The 19,403-nt window shown below is 35.9% G+C and overlaps 1 protein-coding gene across 1 annotated transcript in view; it reads left to right on the forward strand.

Moving 5' to 3' along the window:
- Window positions 1–1,039: 1,039 nt before the first annotated feature.
- Window positions 1,040–19,403, forward strand: part of GPR125 (G protein-coupled receptor 125) — a gene marked incomplete at its 3' end in the record, with an annotated part of 36,633 nt that continues 18,269 nt past the window's right edge. The window contains exons 1-8 of the mRNA XM_008935615.1: window positions 1,040–1,050; window positions 1,375–1,446; window positions 7,628–7,699; window positions 9,002–9,073; window positions 9,944–10,015; window positions 11,554–11,714; window positions 13,236–13,449; window positions 14,417–14,581. Of these exons, the coding sequence (XP_008933863.1) occupies window positions 1,040–1,050; window positions 1,375–1,446; window positions 7,628–7,699; window positions 9,002–9,073; window positions 9,944–10,015; window positions 11,554–11,714; window positions 13,236–13,449; window positions 14,417–14,581 (839 nt within the window). The remainder of the gene's footprint in view (window positions 1,051–1,374; window positions 1,447–7,627; window positions 7,700–9,001; window positions 9,074–9,943; window positions 10,016–11,553; window positions 11,715–13,235; window positions 13,450–14,416; window positions 14,582–19,403) is intronic.

Genomic DNA, 19,403 nt, shown 5'->3' on the forward strand with positions numbered 1-19,403 from the left:
TTAAGAATCAGCAAAGTATTTACAGGGATGATCCAGCTCATATGAGACATAGATGGTTTTCCAGATGGCATCTCTTGCCATTTGAAGAAAATAGTGTATCAACCTAAAATGGAAGACCATTGTATGAATGGCTAATTTGCTGAGGAATAAATGGATGTGGAAATAAATGTTTAGCCTCTCAGTGAAGTCTTAGAGACCTGTATCACACAGTGTGTTTCTTAATGACCTGTAAAATGGTGTGAGTAAGGGGTTGACAATTTGGTGAGTTGCTTGATGTAATAAAAATTGAGGGTCAAGCGAAGAATTTTGGGAGAAGTTTATGAAACTAATAACTGGGCAATAAAATGGCAGAAGCAGCACACTGTAGAAAAACGAAAGTTATTTTTGGGTTGATGACAGTTCTGTCTTCATATATAAGATGATGGACACTGAGCTGACCAAAAATCTTCAATTCTTAGTGCAAGTGGTAAAGGTGAATCACATGTTAGGCATCGCTAGGAAAACAGTAGGAAACAAAACAGAACATCATCATCCCACTAGGTTTGTGACTTGTCTGTGTAGTGAATACTATTTCAATTCTGGTGGTCCTATCTTGGAATTTTTTGAGTGTAGGAAAGCTGTAAATAGCTGAGAAATTAAGGCCATAGAAAATGACTCTTGTGTGATGAGCCAGTAAAATATGAATCTTCCATCTGGCAAAAGACCATCTAGGTGTCTTTGTAATTATGCATGGCAAAGAGATGGTCGGTAGAGACTGATTACTGCTTGTTTCTGTATAAGAAGTGGGGAAGCATCAAATGAAGCTAGCAGAAGCTCTCTTCAGCATGAATGAGGTGAGGAGTTTTTTGTAGAAGGGAGTTTTATATTGTTGAACCTTTTATAAGGAGTATTATGGATCCCAAAATTTTTCATGGTTCAAAAGGGAAATAGACATTTTTGTGACAGAATCATCTAGCTGTATAGAAAGCAGGTCCTCCTAAGTAAGGAAGCATCTAGCTATGAAAGGGATTTCATAAATTGCGGATAATTTGCATGTCGAATGTCGAATACGTACGTTGGTTGTTTAATACTTCATTTGCTATTTTGCCAGTTCTGGTGATTTCATTATGATGATTCTACATGGCTGTCCTTTCTTTCCTATGTTAATTACATAAGCTTGCATGATATGTGGGCAACATAACATAGAAAATAATTTTTTTCCACTTTTGTAATATTTTAGCAGTGCTGTTGTATACATGTCAAAGCATGAGTTAAGCATCATAGTTTGATATAAAGGCTGTTAAACAAAAATATCAACATTGGATGTGTAAGCTGTAGCAGATAATTTTGTTACCAAACTTATAATAGATTGTTCTTATCTGTTTCTGTTTACAGGATTCTGAGTAACAATAAAATAACAGAGTTGAGGAATGGTTCCTTCACTGGATTACACCTTCTTGAAAGATTGTAAGTGCTTCTTAAAAAGCAATGTTCACTTTGAAACAGGCATATAACTTAAGTTTTATTAATAATGCCAACAAAACAAAACGTCTTATGTAAGAGATGTGTTCTTTATTTTGTTGTCTTTCTTGTGATTGAAGATTTAACAGTTAAACGCTCTTCATAGATATGAATATTATGTAACAGTATAAAGGGATGATCTGAATTGTGGGTGAGACTGGGACAGTTTCAGTGGGAGTTTGCTGGAATGCTTTGATGACTGGATTTGCTTTGTTGTAGGTCTTATTATAAGAAAATTTATGTTGTAAAGAAAATTATTTCTTTAATTTCTTATGAAGTGTCAAACCCTTTATGAAACAACTGTAACCTGTATTTGGAGGGAAAGTGGATGTATTACAGCCTCTAAAAGAGGCTAGATTCGTTGTAAGTGTGTTGACTTTTATTTTAACAGTTTTGCTGCTTGCTTTTCAACCTTGGTATAGGCTGAATGTGGGGGGAGGGCTGGGAAATGGGAGTGAGTCTGCTGGGAGTAGCTTCTTGGACACCTTTTGCTTCCTGTTTTCAGTTTCCCTTTCAGGTGATATATCACCTGTTTGATAAGAAGCATTGTAGCTTCTGTTACAGTCAGCTTTTTGCAGGTGGTAGAAGGTCAGGATTGGCAGGTTGATCTACCTGGGAGCGAGCAGAAACTTTGGAGATAAGGATTTTTCTAGGCCATTTGACTGGGAAAGGAGCCAGTTTCATAATCATCTCGCAACATCTAGGAAGAGTTCCAAATGACTTTTGGCTTCAGGGGATTAAAGGTATTTTATTCTTCCTCTGAAACTTGAAGGCTGCAATCCTGGTCACCTGGCCTAAATAAATTCAAACCCTTCCACTGTTCCAGCCCCCATGTGCTAGAGGAAGCGTTTGTCTTCGGCACTGACAGTCGAGCCTTATTGTAGGAATAAGCCATTATGCCAGAGAAGGAAGGTTATCAGCAGTGATGGCATTCTGGATATTTATGCATTGTTTTGACATCCTTGCTGAAGTAATAAAGGCATCTGCTGACAGTTATTTGTTGTAACTCGTTAACAATTTCAGACAGGAAATACTTGAAACTCTTCAGTAGTTTGAGATGGTGATTTACATTTGCTCTATGAATTCAAATCTTAATTTCCTTTTAAAATTATAAGAACCCAGCTTTTTTCCATTTAACTCCTCTCATTTGTGTATTTTTTAAAATTTTATTAACATCTTTTGTGAGAAGGAAAAGAGAGCAGTAAAGGGCATCATGTTTTTTTAAGCATGATTCTTTCTCATCTTTACAATGATACGATCAAAAATCATTTAAAGTGATCTAGGATAGTAGTATTTTAGGTGGTCTATTCTGGATGAGATGAGACAGTTTATGTGCACAATGATTACTGATGGCCAGGCATCTTCATCATAAAGAAAGGGTTAACTACTGTGAAGCACTAGTCATTAATGACCATCTCTTTTTTTGTGTGTGCAAGGCTTACTTGGAAAAAAAACTTTAATCATGACAAAAGTAAACTTTTCTGCTTTTAAATGTTCTTGTGACCTTGGACAGAATCTACTCTTGTATTTAAAATAATTTTTCAAACTTAAATGAACAGTCAATGAAAAAAAGCCACAGTAACTATTTTAAACATGTTCAGAAGTTTCCAGTTCCTTAATGTTCACTGAGATAACTTGAATGCCTTTAAAATTGCACTTCTTTGACAGTTTCTTGCTTATTTTTATTTTTTCTTACTACCTATACTCCCTCTTGTTTTCTAAAGAGTGTTTTCTTTCTTTGTAGATACTCTTTTCCCCACTTTTAATTTAGGAGATGAAACAGATAAAAAAAAATTGATTCAACATAGTTAATTTAGCCGGTAGCATTGTCACTTAATGTTACTGCTTACCAGGGAAGAGATGCTGTGTACATATTCTGTTTATTCATTCCTTGTGATGTTATACTTCCTAGCAAATGTTTTTCCATGTCTACTTAATGTTTTTTGTTTGGAGTTTAGATGTATAGATATATTTAACCAAAGCCTTTAAAAAAAAAAAAAACTGAGAAACTACTATATTACGAACATGGACCTGTGCAATTGTTTTTCATTGCATTTTAATCAATATGTTGAATCCTGAAATAACAGATTCGCAACTTCACAATTCATCCGCTACCAGACTAAACATGTCTTCTCCTGTTTAGTTCTTGGACATCTTAATGAAAATTTTCATATTTTTAAATGGTTTTGGTTATTTTTTCAATTCTTCAGATAAACTTGGGCACATGGTGTCTGCAGCTGGCAAATTGTTGCCTTTTAGGTTACCATTTTCTTCAAACATGTTACCTCTTGACCTCATCCCCATCTGAGAATTCTTCACTGTTAGTATTTAAAGGGAGAGATAGTTATAGTTGTGGCTTGTACATCCCAAAACCATGGGGAAGTACATTAAAAATGCTGCCCCCAAGCAGGAATTTTAAATCTGTTATTAATTCTGTGCGTATATGTTAATTTATATAAATGTAGAATTTGGTAATGCATTGCTTTGTAAACAGGGTGATAAGATTACCACAATAAGAGTTTTGTTTTACTAGAGGGTGGAATGTTTGTTAATTATAGTAAAAATAACTACACTATGTCTACATCTACTCTTAAAGGGAAAAATTTCATGCAAACAATAGTTGAGTAACAGTAAACAGGTTAAAGATTTTTACTGCCACAAGTGGTAATTAAAGTGTCTGTACAGAGATGTCAAATATTTTAAACTCCACTGACTTCCTTATGGTATGTTTTGCTATGAATTTCCTGCAGTATAAATGTTGAAGTAACTTTTTGCACAACTAATTCGTGACATAATTTTTCATCTAGTAGATATGTCTTTTTTTCAAAGTTCATTAGCTTAGAAGCAAACTGCTGTCTTCCGTTTGGAAGCTAGCTAATGCTACCTGTTCATTTTTGCAAGGACAAGGAAGACTACTTTATGTACTTATAAAGTTCTATCTTTCATTGTACGTGAGGGACAGAGGAGGAAGAGATGGGGTAGAACTCAGTGAGCAAAAACTTCAGATAGCAAAAGAAGGGTTTGATGTCCTTTGAACTGTAAATAATGACAAGGGTTTACCAATATATTTTTTGCATAAGAATAATATACCTTTAAAATGGGGAAAAAATGTGCTGTGTGAAGTGACTTTTATTTGTAGATGGAATCACAGAATGTTAGGGGTTGGAAGGGATCTCTGGAGATCAAATCCAACTCCCCTGCCAGAGCAAGACCCTCTAGTCTAGGGCAGGTCACACAGAACACATCCAGACGCGTCCTGAAAGTCTCCAAGGAAGGAGACTCCACAACCTCCCTGGGGAGCCTGTTCCAGTGTTCTGTAACCCTTACAGTACAGAAGTTCTTCCTCATGTTGTGGTTTCATGTTTTTCCTCCTGTTCTTACAACACAAATTTACACGAGCATGGATGCCTTAAATAAAAATAGGAGCATCTGATACTTATTTAGGTTGTAACAATTTCTGATTTTATTTCTTGTCATGATAGTTCAGCAGAGCATCTGAAAAGATGAACGTGAGTTCTCCTACTGGAAGTCTTTAAAAGTGATCATCAAGTGTCAGTATTTCTTGTTTGAATACTACTGAGCAGAGAAATTATTTCATGATGAATATTCAGGAAATTGTTTTCTGCTCTAGCTTTAGTTCTGGTTTTGGTTCTGAAAGCTCCATCTCTTTGTTAGCTGTGGCTCCTTCAGGAGAAGACAAAGTGTTAGGCTAACAAAGATATTTTCAGCATCCTTACCTGCTGCTTAGGTAATTTCTAAAAGATGAGTTGTTGTGTGGGATGTGTGCTTCTAGTCTGGAATGTGAAATTGAATGCTTTGGAGTATTCTGAACTGTTGGAACTCTAGAATTTATCTGAATGAAACAAAATTTTTCTGGTCTAGGTTGTAGCTTTTGTTTAGTTTGCAGAAGTGGGATAGTATCAAATTTTTTAAAAAACTTTTTTGTATTGTATCTTCATTAAATTTTAAAGGTCATAAATTCACCACAGGTAATGTGGTGGGCTAAGCAAAATAAAGTGATCTCATTTGCTGTCAATCTGTTTAGATGCAAGGGCATCAAGAGCATGTGTGAAAACTTTTCAGAAAGTCAAGAGGTGATTTTTAGTAGCAACTTTTAAATTTTCTTTTGGAGAAAGTCCAAGTCTCAGAACGGTCTGTCTCTTCTTTCATGGTTCCCGATGAACCTGGACTCTTCAGTTGCTTTCTGTTCCTCTATTATTCTAAAATAAATATTGAAATCAGTGATAGATTTGAGCCAGTCTTCCTTTCTTAGACAGAGTAACTTAAATGTGATGGAAAAGCTACAGCAGCACTTGATCCTCACATACGATTTAAATAGGTTGACCTGAAAGCACAATTCTACATCTGATGCTCACATGCAGTGATGTACTGGGCTTTCAGGTATCAACAGTTTTGATGGTGCCCTAAATATTTGGTACACTGATGGTGAAATTGATGCATTTTTTTTCCACTGAAGCAATGGATTTAAGAAGGAGGTGTATCAGTGAGCACACTTGGAATTTGAGTAATGAAATTAAAGATCACTGCTAATCTAGACTAGTGTATTGCCAAGGCATGTCATCAAGGTTTTTCTCCTGGAGTATTTTCCACATTGAGAAGTGTAAGTGGGTGTTCTGTGATTTTAAACTGAAATTTAAAATGTTAACAGTAAGTATAATTTCCCTGCTCCAAAGACTGATTGTAAGTAAATGATTAATAACATTTAGTGTTCTGAGATTTTTTTCATGATCTTGATACTGAGTTTATAAGCCTGCTGAAAGAGCCTTTAAAACGTTATAGTTCCTCAAGCTCCTGATACTGCTCTGGAAGTAGTTGAATGTCCATGCCACCACAGAGGGCAAGGAAATGAAGTTGAGAAGCATGTATATATCATGGTTTTATTGGAAATTAATTTACTGTATTGCAAGATTTAAAGTACTTGAAGTATTTAAAGTATTTAAAATGTTTATTAGGTACAGCATTGCAGCATGATCCATCTGCCATCACACTGTGTTGCACTGTGAGTTGTTAATCTAGCTGCAAGGAACTGCTATTGTGAAATCTTGGGCTGAATTCAGATTTTCACTCACGCATATCTGTGTGATGGTAGATGTAATCCTGTGCTGTATACAGTTCTCTTTCAGGCAGAACTGTTAATGCTGTGGTAGTTGTAGATGTTTTTTTCCATCCTTGCTTACATAAGGATGAAATATATGATATATGAAAACATAGCTTTTAATTAAAGTAACTAATTTTCTTTTCAAATGCAGAATGTTTACATATTACCAAGGAATGAGAAATATTTCTTGTAGTAATAAATTGCTGTAAAGTTTCAGATAGTGGCATAGTAAAAATCTTGGATGAATGAGGTAGAAATAATTTTAGCATTCATGCGGTGATAAAGTTTGTTCAAAACTGTGTAAAGACTAGCAGATACTTTCTGTGACCTTTCAAATGAAGATGTATCTTCAAAGTACTTTGAGTGAGTTAAAACTCTTGCATTACCTCTACAATTAGTGAAGCAGTTTAATGACACAGTTACTTTACATTTCTCCTTACAATCTCCTATTCTGGAAAGGTCAGATATAAAAATCAGTGCTCTGAGTGTTTTTTCACCATCTTTATTTGGGATTTTCAGCCAGGGCTTTGTTTTTGTGCCAGTAACATTGGTGGAAACTTTCAGTGTTATGTCTTTGGTATCTTTTTAGGATCTTGTTTTGATTTTTTTTTTGATAGACATTGGTTGCTGCTAAAGTATTTAAAGTTGGGTAGGTTGAAAAAGACAACACTGCTAAACAGTGTCATACTGTGCAGTGAGCAGTGAGCAAATGTTACGCCCCGAGCAGCTGTTATCTATTCAGACACTGGCAAAGTATCTTTGACTCTATACCCTTTCATGTGGTAGGAACTGACAGAATACACATGCTGTTTATAATCTTCTTTCTCATGAAAAATATAGATTTTTATTTTTTTTTTTTTTTTTTAAATTTTGAAAGATATGTTAAAGAAAGGAGAAATGTTGTACAGGGTTTTGGGGCAGTTTTCAAACAAGTTGAGACAAGTGTATCTTCATATATTTGTTTTATAGGATACTTTGTGGTAAGTATGTCTTGATTTTTCTCTGCAGGGACCTTAAGAACAACCTTATTAGTACTATAGATCCAGGAGCTTTTCTGGGGCTTTCATCTCTGAAGAGACTGTAAGTAGTATATCTAGCTAGTCAGTTTAAACAAAAATCTTGAGAGTAGAGTAAGTCTTAGGTTCTGGAAATTTAGACAGCAAAGCTATTATATATTAAAAGTTGGATATGTATATGCTGTCTAAATTTATCCATGCACACGTAGGTACAAAACAGCTTTCAGTCTTAGGACTGAGGAACGGCCACTGCTTGTGGCTTGGCAGTCTCGCCCGTTCTTACTGAGAGGCTTTTGTGTTCCTCCCTTTTTGTGTTTTGGTGACTTGAAACATCACTGGCTGATGTTCATTCAGAGCTGTGATGCCATCAAGTCTTGCTTTGTTAAATTTTAAACTCCTCATGATCCATCTCCCACACCCCAAGGTCATAGTGGAGCCGAGTCCCTTGCTGTTAATATTACATTGAAGTTAGTGCTGTTAATGCTGCTTTATTGAAGGTTGTGCCAACTTTCCTGTTAACACATTTTTTTTTGAGATTATATCTTGGCTGTAAAAATTCTGCCCCAGATGAAACTTGAAAAACAAGACCTCAGCATGATGACCTTTTTTTTTTTTTTTTTTCCTTTCTTTTTCTAATACACTTTTTAGAATATCTGGGGCAGCTTTTAAGTCTCAGTGCTTTTGCCACCTCCTGCCCTCCCCCTTGCCTTTAAACGGCGTAAACTTTTCTTCTGAAATTTTTGTAGTGTATACGTTCATTTGTCACTGATAGATAATCCGGCTGACTTAAAAGGAAATTTTGTTGGTAATTGCACTTTGCAAAACCTTAAAAATAAAGCTAAAGGATCAATTCTGGACCATTTCTACTGGCAAGCTTAATTTTGATTACTTTAAGAATGTTTGGCAATTCGATTTAAGACCTACATTGGAAAATACAGAATATTTAAACATTTATGCAAGTGTAAACACAGAAGTCCTATTTTTGTGCAATAAATATACTAGTATAGGTGTCTCTGGCATGTTGAAGAACTAAGTGATGTAGTGCATGTGATGAACATACTGTATAAATAGCAGAATTTACTTTAAGTGATGTAAGCCAAGCCTATTCTAAGGGGATTTACTGGCAAGGCTAGGCCAACTTACCTGTATATGGGCAAACCATTATTACTTTAGAAATGGAATAAGGTTTCTGTGTCCATGTATGTACACACATATAGCAGTACTTTTTGGAGTTTGCTGAAAAAAAGACTAAATATGTGTGGTACAATTTGCTACTCATGAATTTGAATTGAAATGCTTTGTTTGCAGACTGTATGCCACTTGGAAATTAGTTTATTCCAACTTTTTGCTTTTTCCTTTTTTACAGAGACTTAACTAATAACAGAATAGGCTGTCTGAATGCAGATATATTTAGAGGACTTGTAAATCTTATTAGACTGTAAGTATAATTTTTTGCATATATTTTCACTTATGTTAATTTACATAAGACTAAAACTTTCTTTGTTTCAGTGGGAGTAGTTTAAGTGTGTGCTTGAAATACATGCACTGTGGCCTTGATTGTGGTTTGTGCCTCAGTAGTGAGCTAAAAAAAAACCCCAAAACAGTGGCACCAGCAACTAAAATCATGCTACTCAGCATTCTCTCTGCTTTGCAATGTTTTCCAGTTTCTTGGAAGGTGTGGGGAGGGGGGTGAAGTAGCAGACTGTACAAAACGTTTTCTCTAGAAAAATATTTCAGGGTTACAGAATCTTTTAATATCCGTGCTGTCTGCTGTGGCCAAAGTGTGGCTGTGTTTTGCTGGCTTTCATGCATGTTTTGTACTTCATCTACTTTAAGAAAAAAACATGTCAGATTATGGTATATTTCTTTGTTGTGGTTGTTAGCTTCTTACACAGTGCTTTCACTGATAAAGTGGGATGTATAATATTTTGAAAAAATATTCTGCTAGATCAAACATGCTTCTTGCAGCACAGCAGTTCACTGTGAACAAAAAGTTAATTTTAAGCTTGTTGACAAGTATGCTCAACATGTGCTAATTGTTGCTTTAAATAAAAATAAAGTATTTGCTTTCAGTCCTTCCTGATCTTAAAATTCTTCAGCAAACAAAGATGTGTTGGGGAACAGTTTATTTTGGGATTTTTTTCTATGCTATCAAACCTGATTGTATTCTTACAGTATTTTGGATTACGACAGTGTCATGATAGTATCTTGTAGGTTTTAAAATAATCTTATCTAAAAGAGATTTTTTAATTTCAAATGCCAGTTGCTTGAGCATGAGTTCAGATCATAATCTGCTTTTATTTCTTAGGAATCTTTCTGGAAATCTATTTTCTACTCTTACACAGGGAACATTTGATCATCTTGGTTCACTAAAATCTCTGTAAGTATTTACTGCATTTAACCTTTATTTGCATGATTGTTTTGTGTTCTTAATAAAACCCATTTCATATACACTTGTCTGTACTACAGTTTTGCATTTTTATTGTTAAACCTTGTAACAGTGGTTTCTTTATTTGAATAAGTGCATGAGAAATATATGTACAGATATTTGGGTGTTCATATATCTTCATTCAAAAGATGCCTGGTATTTGTCACATAGTCCTGAGAGGACAAAGCTAAACCAGCATCTGAGCTTCTGAAAGCTTTATTCTTATGCATCATTTGTTAATTTTTATTAAATAGTGTTTCAGACCTTTAAACTAAGGAAGATCTTAGTCCTTGAAGAGTAATACAGTTTTTTTTTTTTTTTACACATAGTAATAGACACATTGCCACCTCATGTTATTTTTCTCTCCCTTAGTTTTATGAGAGTTGTAATCTTGTAGGGAAGAAAATAAATGAAAAAAAAATTCAGTCCTGATGATGAGCTTGCATTTTTCCCTGCTAGTTATGACAGTTGGCTCACGGTAATGGGACTTTGTCAAAAGCTCTGACTTCTGGCTTTGACTCTGAGCTAACTTCTGGTGTTTATCTGGTCATTTTAGTTGTTAGTAAATTGTTATTCCTGGTATTTTGTGTACAGAAAGGTTGCTGTCCAAGAACATCACAGTTCTGACAAGAGAACCTGGATGTAACCATTGCTATTAAAAATGTCTGCCTGGAGGAATTCCTGTGAGGAAAGACCAAATAGAGTGTCATGGGAATGTTGATATAGTGTTTGAAGTGTTCTGTCTATGGTGTTGTGTTATCCTCTAGACATTTGCAAAAATGAAAAAAGATTGTTTTCACTAGAGGTAAAAAAAACATAGGCACAGTGGTATGTTTTGATAAATTTTTAACTGTTTCTAAACAGATTAAATATTTATGCTCTCTTTTAATTCAGCTGACTAGAACAGTCATCTATTGGTGGATTTATGTCCTTTTAGTAGGAAGTATTAAAATATAACTTTTATTCATAAAGTCTTTGTCTCTGTATGTTAAGATTTATTATTTTATTATTTTCAAATAAAACAGAGTAAAACTATCATTAACATGTGATAAGTGGCTCTGAAAAGAGAAACAGGTGAGAGGTTATTTTTATATTTCTGTTGATTTTGCTGCTAAAGTATTTGCTAAAACGAAGCAATGAAATATATTCTTAAGTTATAGTGATGCATATTCAAGCAATATCTTGTTATTGCTCACTTAAATAACACGAAATCCCTCCATGAAAGAAATTACTAGAATTTTTTTTCGTGCACACGTTAGACATTCCTCATATTTATGGAGAGGATTTCTTTTCTTGGGGAGCGTGTACTTTTGTTCTCAGGCCACAGCTTGCAGAGGCTTAGAGTATCTTCCAATACCTAGTGGTAGGCAACTGCTGCCTTCTGGGGTTTGACTGGTCGTTGTTTGTGTCTGTGACAATGAGAGGCACTGCACAGGCTTCAGACCTTTGAGTGTTGCAGTTTGTCACTGAATACCTATTTTGTGTTGCAGGGAATTTCAGACTGATTATCTTCTCTGCGATTGCAACATCCTGTGGATGCATCAGTGGTTAAAAGAAAGAAATATAACTGTGCGTGAAACTAAATGTGCCTATCCCAAGTCACTTCAGTCACAGACAGTGACTGGGGTGAAGCAGGAGCTTCTAACCTGTGGTAAGCACCCTGATTTTCTAACACTTTCCACATTCTGCTCATATTACTGAACAGACTTTTTTTCTTTTTGCTTTGTTTTGTTTCCCTGAAATTCAGTGTCTATATGATAGTGGTGGGGTGGATTGACCTTCGCTGGATGCCAGGTGCCTATCAAAGCCACTGTCTCACTTCATCTTCTCAACTGAACTGAACTCCTCACGTTCTTCTCCTGCTCCAGTGTGGTCCCTTCCACAGGCTGCAGTTCTACTCCAGCCTGGGCCACTTCCATGGGGTGTAGTCCTTCAGGAACAGACTGCCCCTGCATAGGTTCACTGTGGGGTCACTGCCATCAGACCTGTTCCAGTGTGGGTCCACAGGTCCTGCCAAGAGTCTGCTCCAGCATGGACTTCCCACAGGGTCCCAGCCTCCTTCCCTTGTTCCCCTGCTCTGGTGTAGGAACTTTTACAGGCTACAGGTGGATATCTGTTCCCCTGTTAACCTCCGTGGGCTGCAGCAGGACATCCTGCTTTACCATGGTCTTCACCACAGGCTGCAGGGGAATCTCTGTGCTGGTGCCTGGAGCACCTCCTGCCCCGCCTCCTTCACTGCCTTTGGTATCTGTAGAGTTGTTTCTCTCACATATTCTCACTCCTCTCTCTAGGTGCCGTTGCTGTTGCACAGTTTTGGGGTGGTGTTTTGTGTTGTGTTGGTTGGTTGTTTTTTTTTTTTTTTTTTGACTTGCCATACAAACCTAATCCAAGTAGTAATAGTGATTCTTTTTCGAAAGCTGATCTTTAGTCATGATTCAGTGTTGTTTCCTTTTGGAAATGGGTAATAAATTAGTGATTCTGGATGTTAGTCCACAGTAGAAGCTAAGTGGAAACTTAGTATAGACAAAGGATGCACAGCACTCTCTGGAGATAAACTCCTTTTTCGTGATAATCCGTGTTTTCCAGAGATTTTTACCTAAATGTTACAAGAAGAATCAGAAATTTGATTGGTTTTTTTTTCCAAAGTCTAGCTATCTAACTTCAAATCTGCAAATTAAGCCCAAATTTCTGAAGTTAAAATGTTTTCATTCTATAACGTGCTTGCCTACATTGTGATTCTGCTTTTGCTTAACCTTCTTGTTGTGGTGAAACCATGACCAGCTTGCTTCACTCCTTTCTTGTATTAGTTATTCTGTCTGTCAAATTAATAAAACATGTATTTGTGGTTTTGAAATCTTAACAGCAAAAAGTTGTGAAAAAATAAAATGCATAAATATATTTTTCACTCAAGTTTATATTTTTCAGTCTTGGGTGTGGGCTAGCAAAAGATTTTTGAAATGTATTACATTAAAGTAAATACAAGCTTTTGAAAAAAATATTAGAATTTTCATTTTTCATTAGCTGCTGTATCAGATATAGTTTTTGCATCTTGCAAGATGCAGTTAAAGGAGTTTGTCAATAATGGATGCCCAGTGTATTTTTCTTCTCTTTTAAAAATTATGTATATAACAGATTCTTGCTATTAATTGTGCTTTTATTTCTTGAATTCCAGAACCACCACTTGAGCTACCATCTTTCTATATGACTCCATCTCACCGTCAGGTTGTCTTTGAAGGAGACAGTCTGCCCTTCCAATGTATGGCTTCATATATTGATCAAGACATGCAAGTCTTGTGGTATCAGGATGGAAAGATAGTGGAAACTGATGAGTCGCAGGGTATTTTTGTTGAAAAAAACATGATTCATAACTGCTCACTGATTGCAAGGTGAATCTATAAAGAGAAAATGTATTTCCCCTCCTTACATTCTGCTCTGGTGCCGTGACTTTCCATAACCACTAGGGCCTTCTCGTATTGTCCCTGGGTGAACATATGTAGACAGAAACATCCCAAGTAGAGCAACTAGTCTGTAATTTCACATGTCCCTTATATTACTTGGGTTTGGTCACCTTTGCTAACTGTCAGGGTTGAGGAGCGAGATGGAGAGATTTGATTAATGAAACCCACCTTCTTAAAACTAGTTAACTCTAACTAGAGTATGTTGCCTGGAACTGTTGTAGTTGGGTTTTAATTATCTCCAGGGATTAACCAATGCAGTTTATGTAAAATATGTTTGTGGTAGGATACATTTGTTCCCTTGGAACATGAAAATTTAAGGTATTTAAGTGAGCTACTCATTAATTCTTTCCTTTTTCTTTTGAGCACACCACAGTTGGTAATATTGAAGTTCTCCAGCAGAGATCTATAAGTATAATTTATTCTGCCTGCAGCAAATTTTTGACTCATTCAGCATCTACAAAGTGGTTAGATATCCTGTAATTGTATTAGTAAATTAGGGCTCCTACATTTATCACAAATTGTGCATTTGGGAAGCTATTTCAGTTTGGCCTTTATGGAACAACTATAAAAAAAAAATTGTTGAAAAGCAATGATAACACTTGGGAAATTTGGACTTCTCATCTCTTCCTTCTGAGGTCAAGGGACTTTTTCCCATGGCTGTTCTTTTTCTTTCCTTCCTTGGCAAATTTGGGAGCTAGAAGAATAGTAAATATTTCTCTGTGAATTACAGTACATTGATTCGTAGATAGCTCTGGTTTTGTAATATCACTCACAGTTGTATGTAATTAGTCGTTTCTTCCACTGTCTTTCTGTACTTCATTAATCTTTTGTTAAAAGCTTATATAAATTTTGTTGCACGACTGCTGGGTTTTGTTTGTGTGTTTTATCTTCCCAGTGCACTGACGATCTCAAACATTCAGGCTGGCTCCACAGGGAACTGGGGCTGCCACGTACAAACCAGACGTGGGAATAACACCAGGACAGTAGACATTGTGGTGTTAGAGAGTTCTGCGCAGTACTGCCCTCCAGAGAGGGTTGTGAATAATAAAGGGGATTTCAGGTTGGTAACCTCGTGTTTTGGTTTGTTCCCTCCCCTCCCCCAGAAAAAGCAAAAGTCCATTTAATTTTGTTTTTAACTGAGGTATTATGCTTTAAAGGCACCTGTGTTGATATTTGTTTATAAATGGCGTGTAACAGATTTTTAGCTCTTCTAAATCCGTATGTGTTGAAATAAGTGCACACAACTGTACCCTGAAATGTTAAACTTTGAGCCTGTTAACTCACATCTTTGGAAGAGATGGAAAGTGAGGTACGATACTTGAAATATAAATTAAAAGATTAGAGTAAAACTTTTTAGATGATCTGTAAGTTTGAGTTAGACCACACTGATGGGGGTTTTCCACCATGATGTTGTTCTGTTTGTAAAGCCCTCCTGCTCCTGTAAGACAAAATCAGTATGTAAGAAACATGTAATGCAGGTTTTTTTTTTTTTTTCCCCTGTGAGTATTAGAATAAATAATATGAATGATGCTTCCTTTTAATGATTGTTGGGGCTGTAGTGGTAGCTTTAATGTCCCATTGTGTTGGGTATTGCAGAATATTTTATCTTTTGTTCTCACCTCTTCACCTGTTTTCCCTTTTCTGATCTTTCTGCTGCTGGTCACTCTAACACCACGTTACTCCTGGAGGTGCCAGCTGTAACAGATAGCTTCTGTATAGATTCTCTGTGTGTAAGGTAATTCCCTTTATAACTACTCTGTGTTGTACCTCCCTGCAGTAGCTCCTACTGAGAATTAGTGTATATTATAGCATATGTTTTCGCTACTGTTTGTAGGGTTTCTTAATGTTGTAATAACTGCTTTTACCCACTCATTTTTTTTTTTATTATGCTGCTTGGCTATGTCGATCTTTTGTTTACATTTATAAACTTCTCTTCCTTTCCTTGTGTATATTAGAGTTCTTTATAAAGTCATCTTTTTTCTATGCAGCTAATCTAAGATGAGTCTTTTAAGAAATGAAAAGTTAAAACATGTTGTTGGTTGGGAGAAGATAAGCTTTCAAGTGTAGAAGGCCTTCTCCACTTGTAGCAAAATTATATAAAATACTGGGTGAGAGCATTTGTTCTGAGTTTGTATTCATGTTCATCAGTCGGACAATTTGAGAAGAAAGGAAGCTGCTGCCTGTGTATGAGGAACTGTTAGTAAGGGAAGTAGTGTTAAAATCACTTGCTGCACAAAGGCAATTTGGAACTTCTGAAGAGCTTCATTTCCACACTGTAAGAAATTATTTATATAAGAAACCTTGTGCATATCCTCTTTACACTGTGGTGGTTTCAACTGCAGGAATGAGCATTACATGAGAAAATGAGAACTTCTTGCTCAAGATAAAAGGTGAATAAAGTCAAACAGATGCATGCTGTATTCATCAAAGAACACATCTATTTAAATCACTTAGGCATTTTTTTTTTTTAATGATACGAGTGTGAATCGTTCTTCTTTGATTTGCCATTAGAGGTGAAAACAGATGGTAAAGGCTTATTTCAAAGTGTTTTCCATTAAATTAACCTGTGCTGTTCAGTGACTGTTGAGTATAATAGGATTTACCCCCTCTGGAATTCAGTAGAAAGAAATAAGTTTTCAGGAAATGTTCAAATTATCAAAAAGTTTGCTCTGTCTGGGTTTGCTATAACAGACTTCCATTTGTAGATTACATAGAGTAATAATAAAGAGGAATTTTTCACCTTTGAGACCATATGGAAATAAGGCTTTGACTAGTGAGAAAATCGTTTTGAGCAGGTGGCTGTAAATGATCCTAGGTGAATTTGAGTTTATAGTTTTTTAGTTGGAATGGTTAGCCATTTTAGCTTGGAAGCTCTTTTAAAACTGGCATCTAGATTTTTATCCCTTCGGAGATGGGATAGCAAAGTGTAGCAAAAGAGGATGTTTGTCTTCACTGTCTTTGTCTCAGTAATAGTAGTTTAGCATGAGTTTATAAAGATGAGGCAAACAGTGTCTTCATCATGGAATCTATTTTTTTTAAATTAGATATTTAGATATTTTCGATATTCTTTTAAGTCTTACTTGGGTAATATGCCCGAATATGTTACAGTCCACGATTAAACCAAAACTAAGTTTGCATGTTAAAACATCACATAATGCTTCTGCAAATCCTTCAGCTGTTGTGTTTGGAATAATTTTGTGCTAGCAGTTGATAGAATTCTTTCTTAAATATAAGAATTATCCTTTTGAAAACTTACTGGATGTAATTAATCTTTAAACTGTAATTGTCATGCTGAATTTAGAGAATTACAAAGATCTAACAGGGAAAATGTATTAGACTACCTGTAAGCTAATGAAATTATAAGAACTCATTGCAACTGAAAGTTATTGTTGGTTTAAGGAAATGAATGCTTTCAAAACAGAATTAATATGCATGAAGGAAAGGATTCTTTTATAATCTCATGGTCTGGCTTTTTTTTCCTGAAATGAAATTACCGTACTTAAATGAACGGTCTTTTCCCCCACAGCTGTCTACTCTTGTGTATATGTGATAAATTTTGAGCACCTAATTATAAAAGTGATGAAATGAGTGTTAATACAGTCCAAACGTGCACTTCTGCTAGCAGTTGGCTAAACTGTGAAACATATTCAAGTTTAGGCTCATAAGAAATTAAGAATGCAGCCAAACTTGTGTAGCCTTTGTTTGCATGATGACAATTTCATGTCATTAGTCATCTTCTAAGCCTGCTGGAGGGATATCCTGTCTGGCTTCGTGGAAAGTGGAGAGTACTTCATTAGCTAATCTTATACAGGTATTGTGAGGGAACAGTTCATGGCTGAGAACGGTCCAGGTAGACATTGACTTGGACAAAGTGGGGAGCAAGGGAAGTGTATTTACAGCTGGAATCGGTTCCCCTACCTCATTCGCCACTGGACTGCAAAGAAACTTACATCTGTACAAAGGCTGTTGTGAATGGGAGAGGCAAGGGCATAAGGGACACTGTTCCCCACAGAGCTCTTCTCTTAGTGACACTGTACATTTGTGGTGGTTTTGTGTGTGTGAAATTATGGCAGAAAACTGGGAGTTTTTCATTACCTACCTTGTATGTCTGATTTAGTGGAAAGCTTCATAAATCATTAGATGAATATTATTACTTCTATTAGTAAAATGCTTTTGTGGGTATCTAAATTTATTATAAAGGTAGCACAGAATATATGACTGGCATTGCTAGTATTCTTTTGAGAAGATCATGGTAAAAAATAAAATGCTTTATAGGCAGATGAGTGAAAACTAAATGCAGTAGAATAAAGGGACGGTAAGAAAAGAGAAAGAGATGGATAAAACAGAAGTGAAGAGAAAAGCAGGGAGAGAAAGCAAATAATCTTGTGATAATCTAGTAACCTTTGAAGTAGTATTAAACAATGAAACTCTCACTTTTTTTCTATTTGATGGCTATAGATGTTCCAGAAATATGGCTTAGGAATTTATACTTGTTTAAAAATAGAGTAATTAAAGGTCTCCAGAAAAACTTAGTTTTCACCTGAATCCTAGTGTTTTGCTCTGGTTTCTCTGCACTAACTGTGAACAGGGATGAAAAGAATGGCATGTGTCATTTTTCAGTGAAAATATTTGTCTTGGAGGTTGTCATACAACATCTGTCAGGATGGCAGTTTGAATTATTCTGAGTGCTGTGGCACTCAAGCCTGTAAGGTGATATGTTTAGTCAAAGCAGAGCCCACCACACTGACTTAAGGCTTTGGAAAAATACAACTTGTAGAAAACTCTGTGGTATCTTTGTGGAAACTTAACACAAAAATTTCAGTGATGATAAAATGTTTTTTTGGAAATGATGTGCTGGCATTCCGGTGTCAGTGTTTTTGGAAACCTGACTCTGCATTCTGGAAGCTGAGGTCTGGGTGTATTATGCAAGGTATTTGTGGGCCTTCATAAGTCTTCTAACAGCTGTGCTGTCTGATTTATTAGTTGTCCTCATCTGCCTGCTTTCTTTTTGGCTTCATTCTCTGAAGGCTTATTATATACCCATAAGAAGTGGGAGCATAGAAGTAGCTCATCTCTCTGTACTTATTTTTCCCAGTCTCTGTTGATCGGATTTAATTTCTCCAGTCAGAAATCTCAGAGACTTAGATAAGTTTGTATATATTGTATGCTCTTACCCCTTCCTCCCTTCCCATCAGATCCATAACTTGCGCTCTCTGTGATCAGTCGGCCAGACATCATTGAAAGTGATGTTTTGGTTAGCTTGCTAGGGTGAATGTAACGTTGCATGAACGTCATACTGGGATTGCAGCACTTCACAAACGCTCTTGTAAGTTTTCTGAGGAAGATTTTTGTCCTTTCTGCCAGCTTTTCTATATGGGAGAAAAGATGGTAAATAATTTACATTACTATTGCAGGATCTGAACCTGGTCTTTGGCTTAATTTACATTCTCTGAAAGACCTGTATATAATTTCTGGCATTTAAAAACAGCTTCTTTTCTCCTTCTTTCTTTTAACCACTTCTGTTGCCACCAATTCTGGTATAAGTTGTCCTTTCTGATAAAGTTTGAATGGTGACACTCCTGTTGATTTCTTGAAGTAGCTGCGGAAGCCTGGAATCTAAGTGCATGCATATTGGTTAGGGTGGATGAATCTCTGCTATGATACCCAAATAACCTTCTGTCTCCTCTAATATTCAGATATTGTGGTGACAGTCATGATAATAACTCTGTTTCTTAACTGAATGATGTCACTACAGTATGGCATTACAAATTCTCCAAAGCTTTACAAGTTCTCCAAAGCTGTTATAAAAGGTAGTAAAATTTAAGCCTTTGTTTTCTGTTTTGATTTCTTGTAATCCTTGTCTAGTCTTTTCCATTGGATTC

This window comes from Merops nubicus, unplaced genomic scaffold (assembly GCF_000691845.1).
Source record: "Merops nubicus isolate BGI_N331 unplaced genomic scaffold, ASM69184v1 scaffold3662, whole genome shotgun sequence".
Taxonomy (NCBI): domain Eukaryota; kingdom Metazoa; phylum Chordata; class Aves; order Coraciiformes; family Meropidae; genus Merops; species Merops nubicus.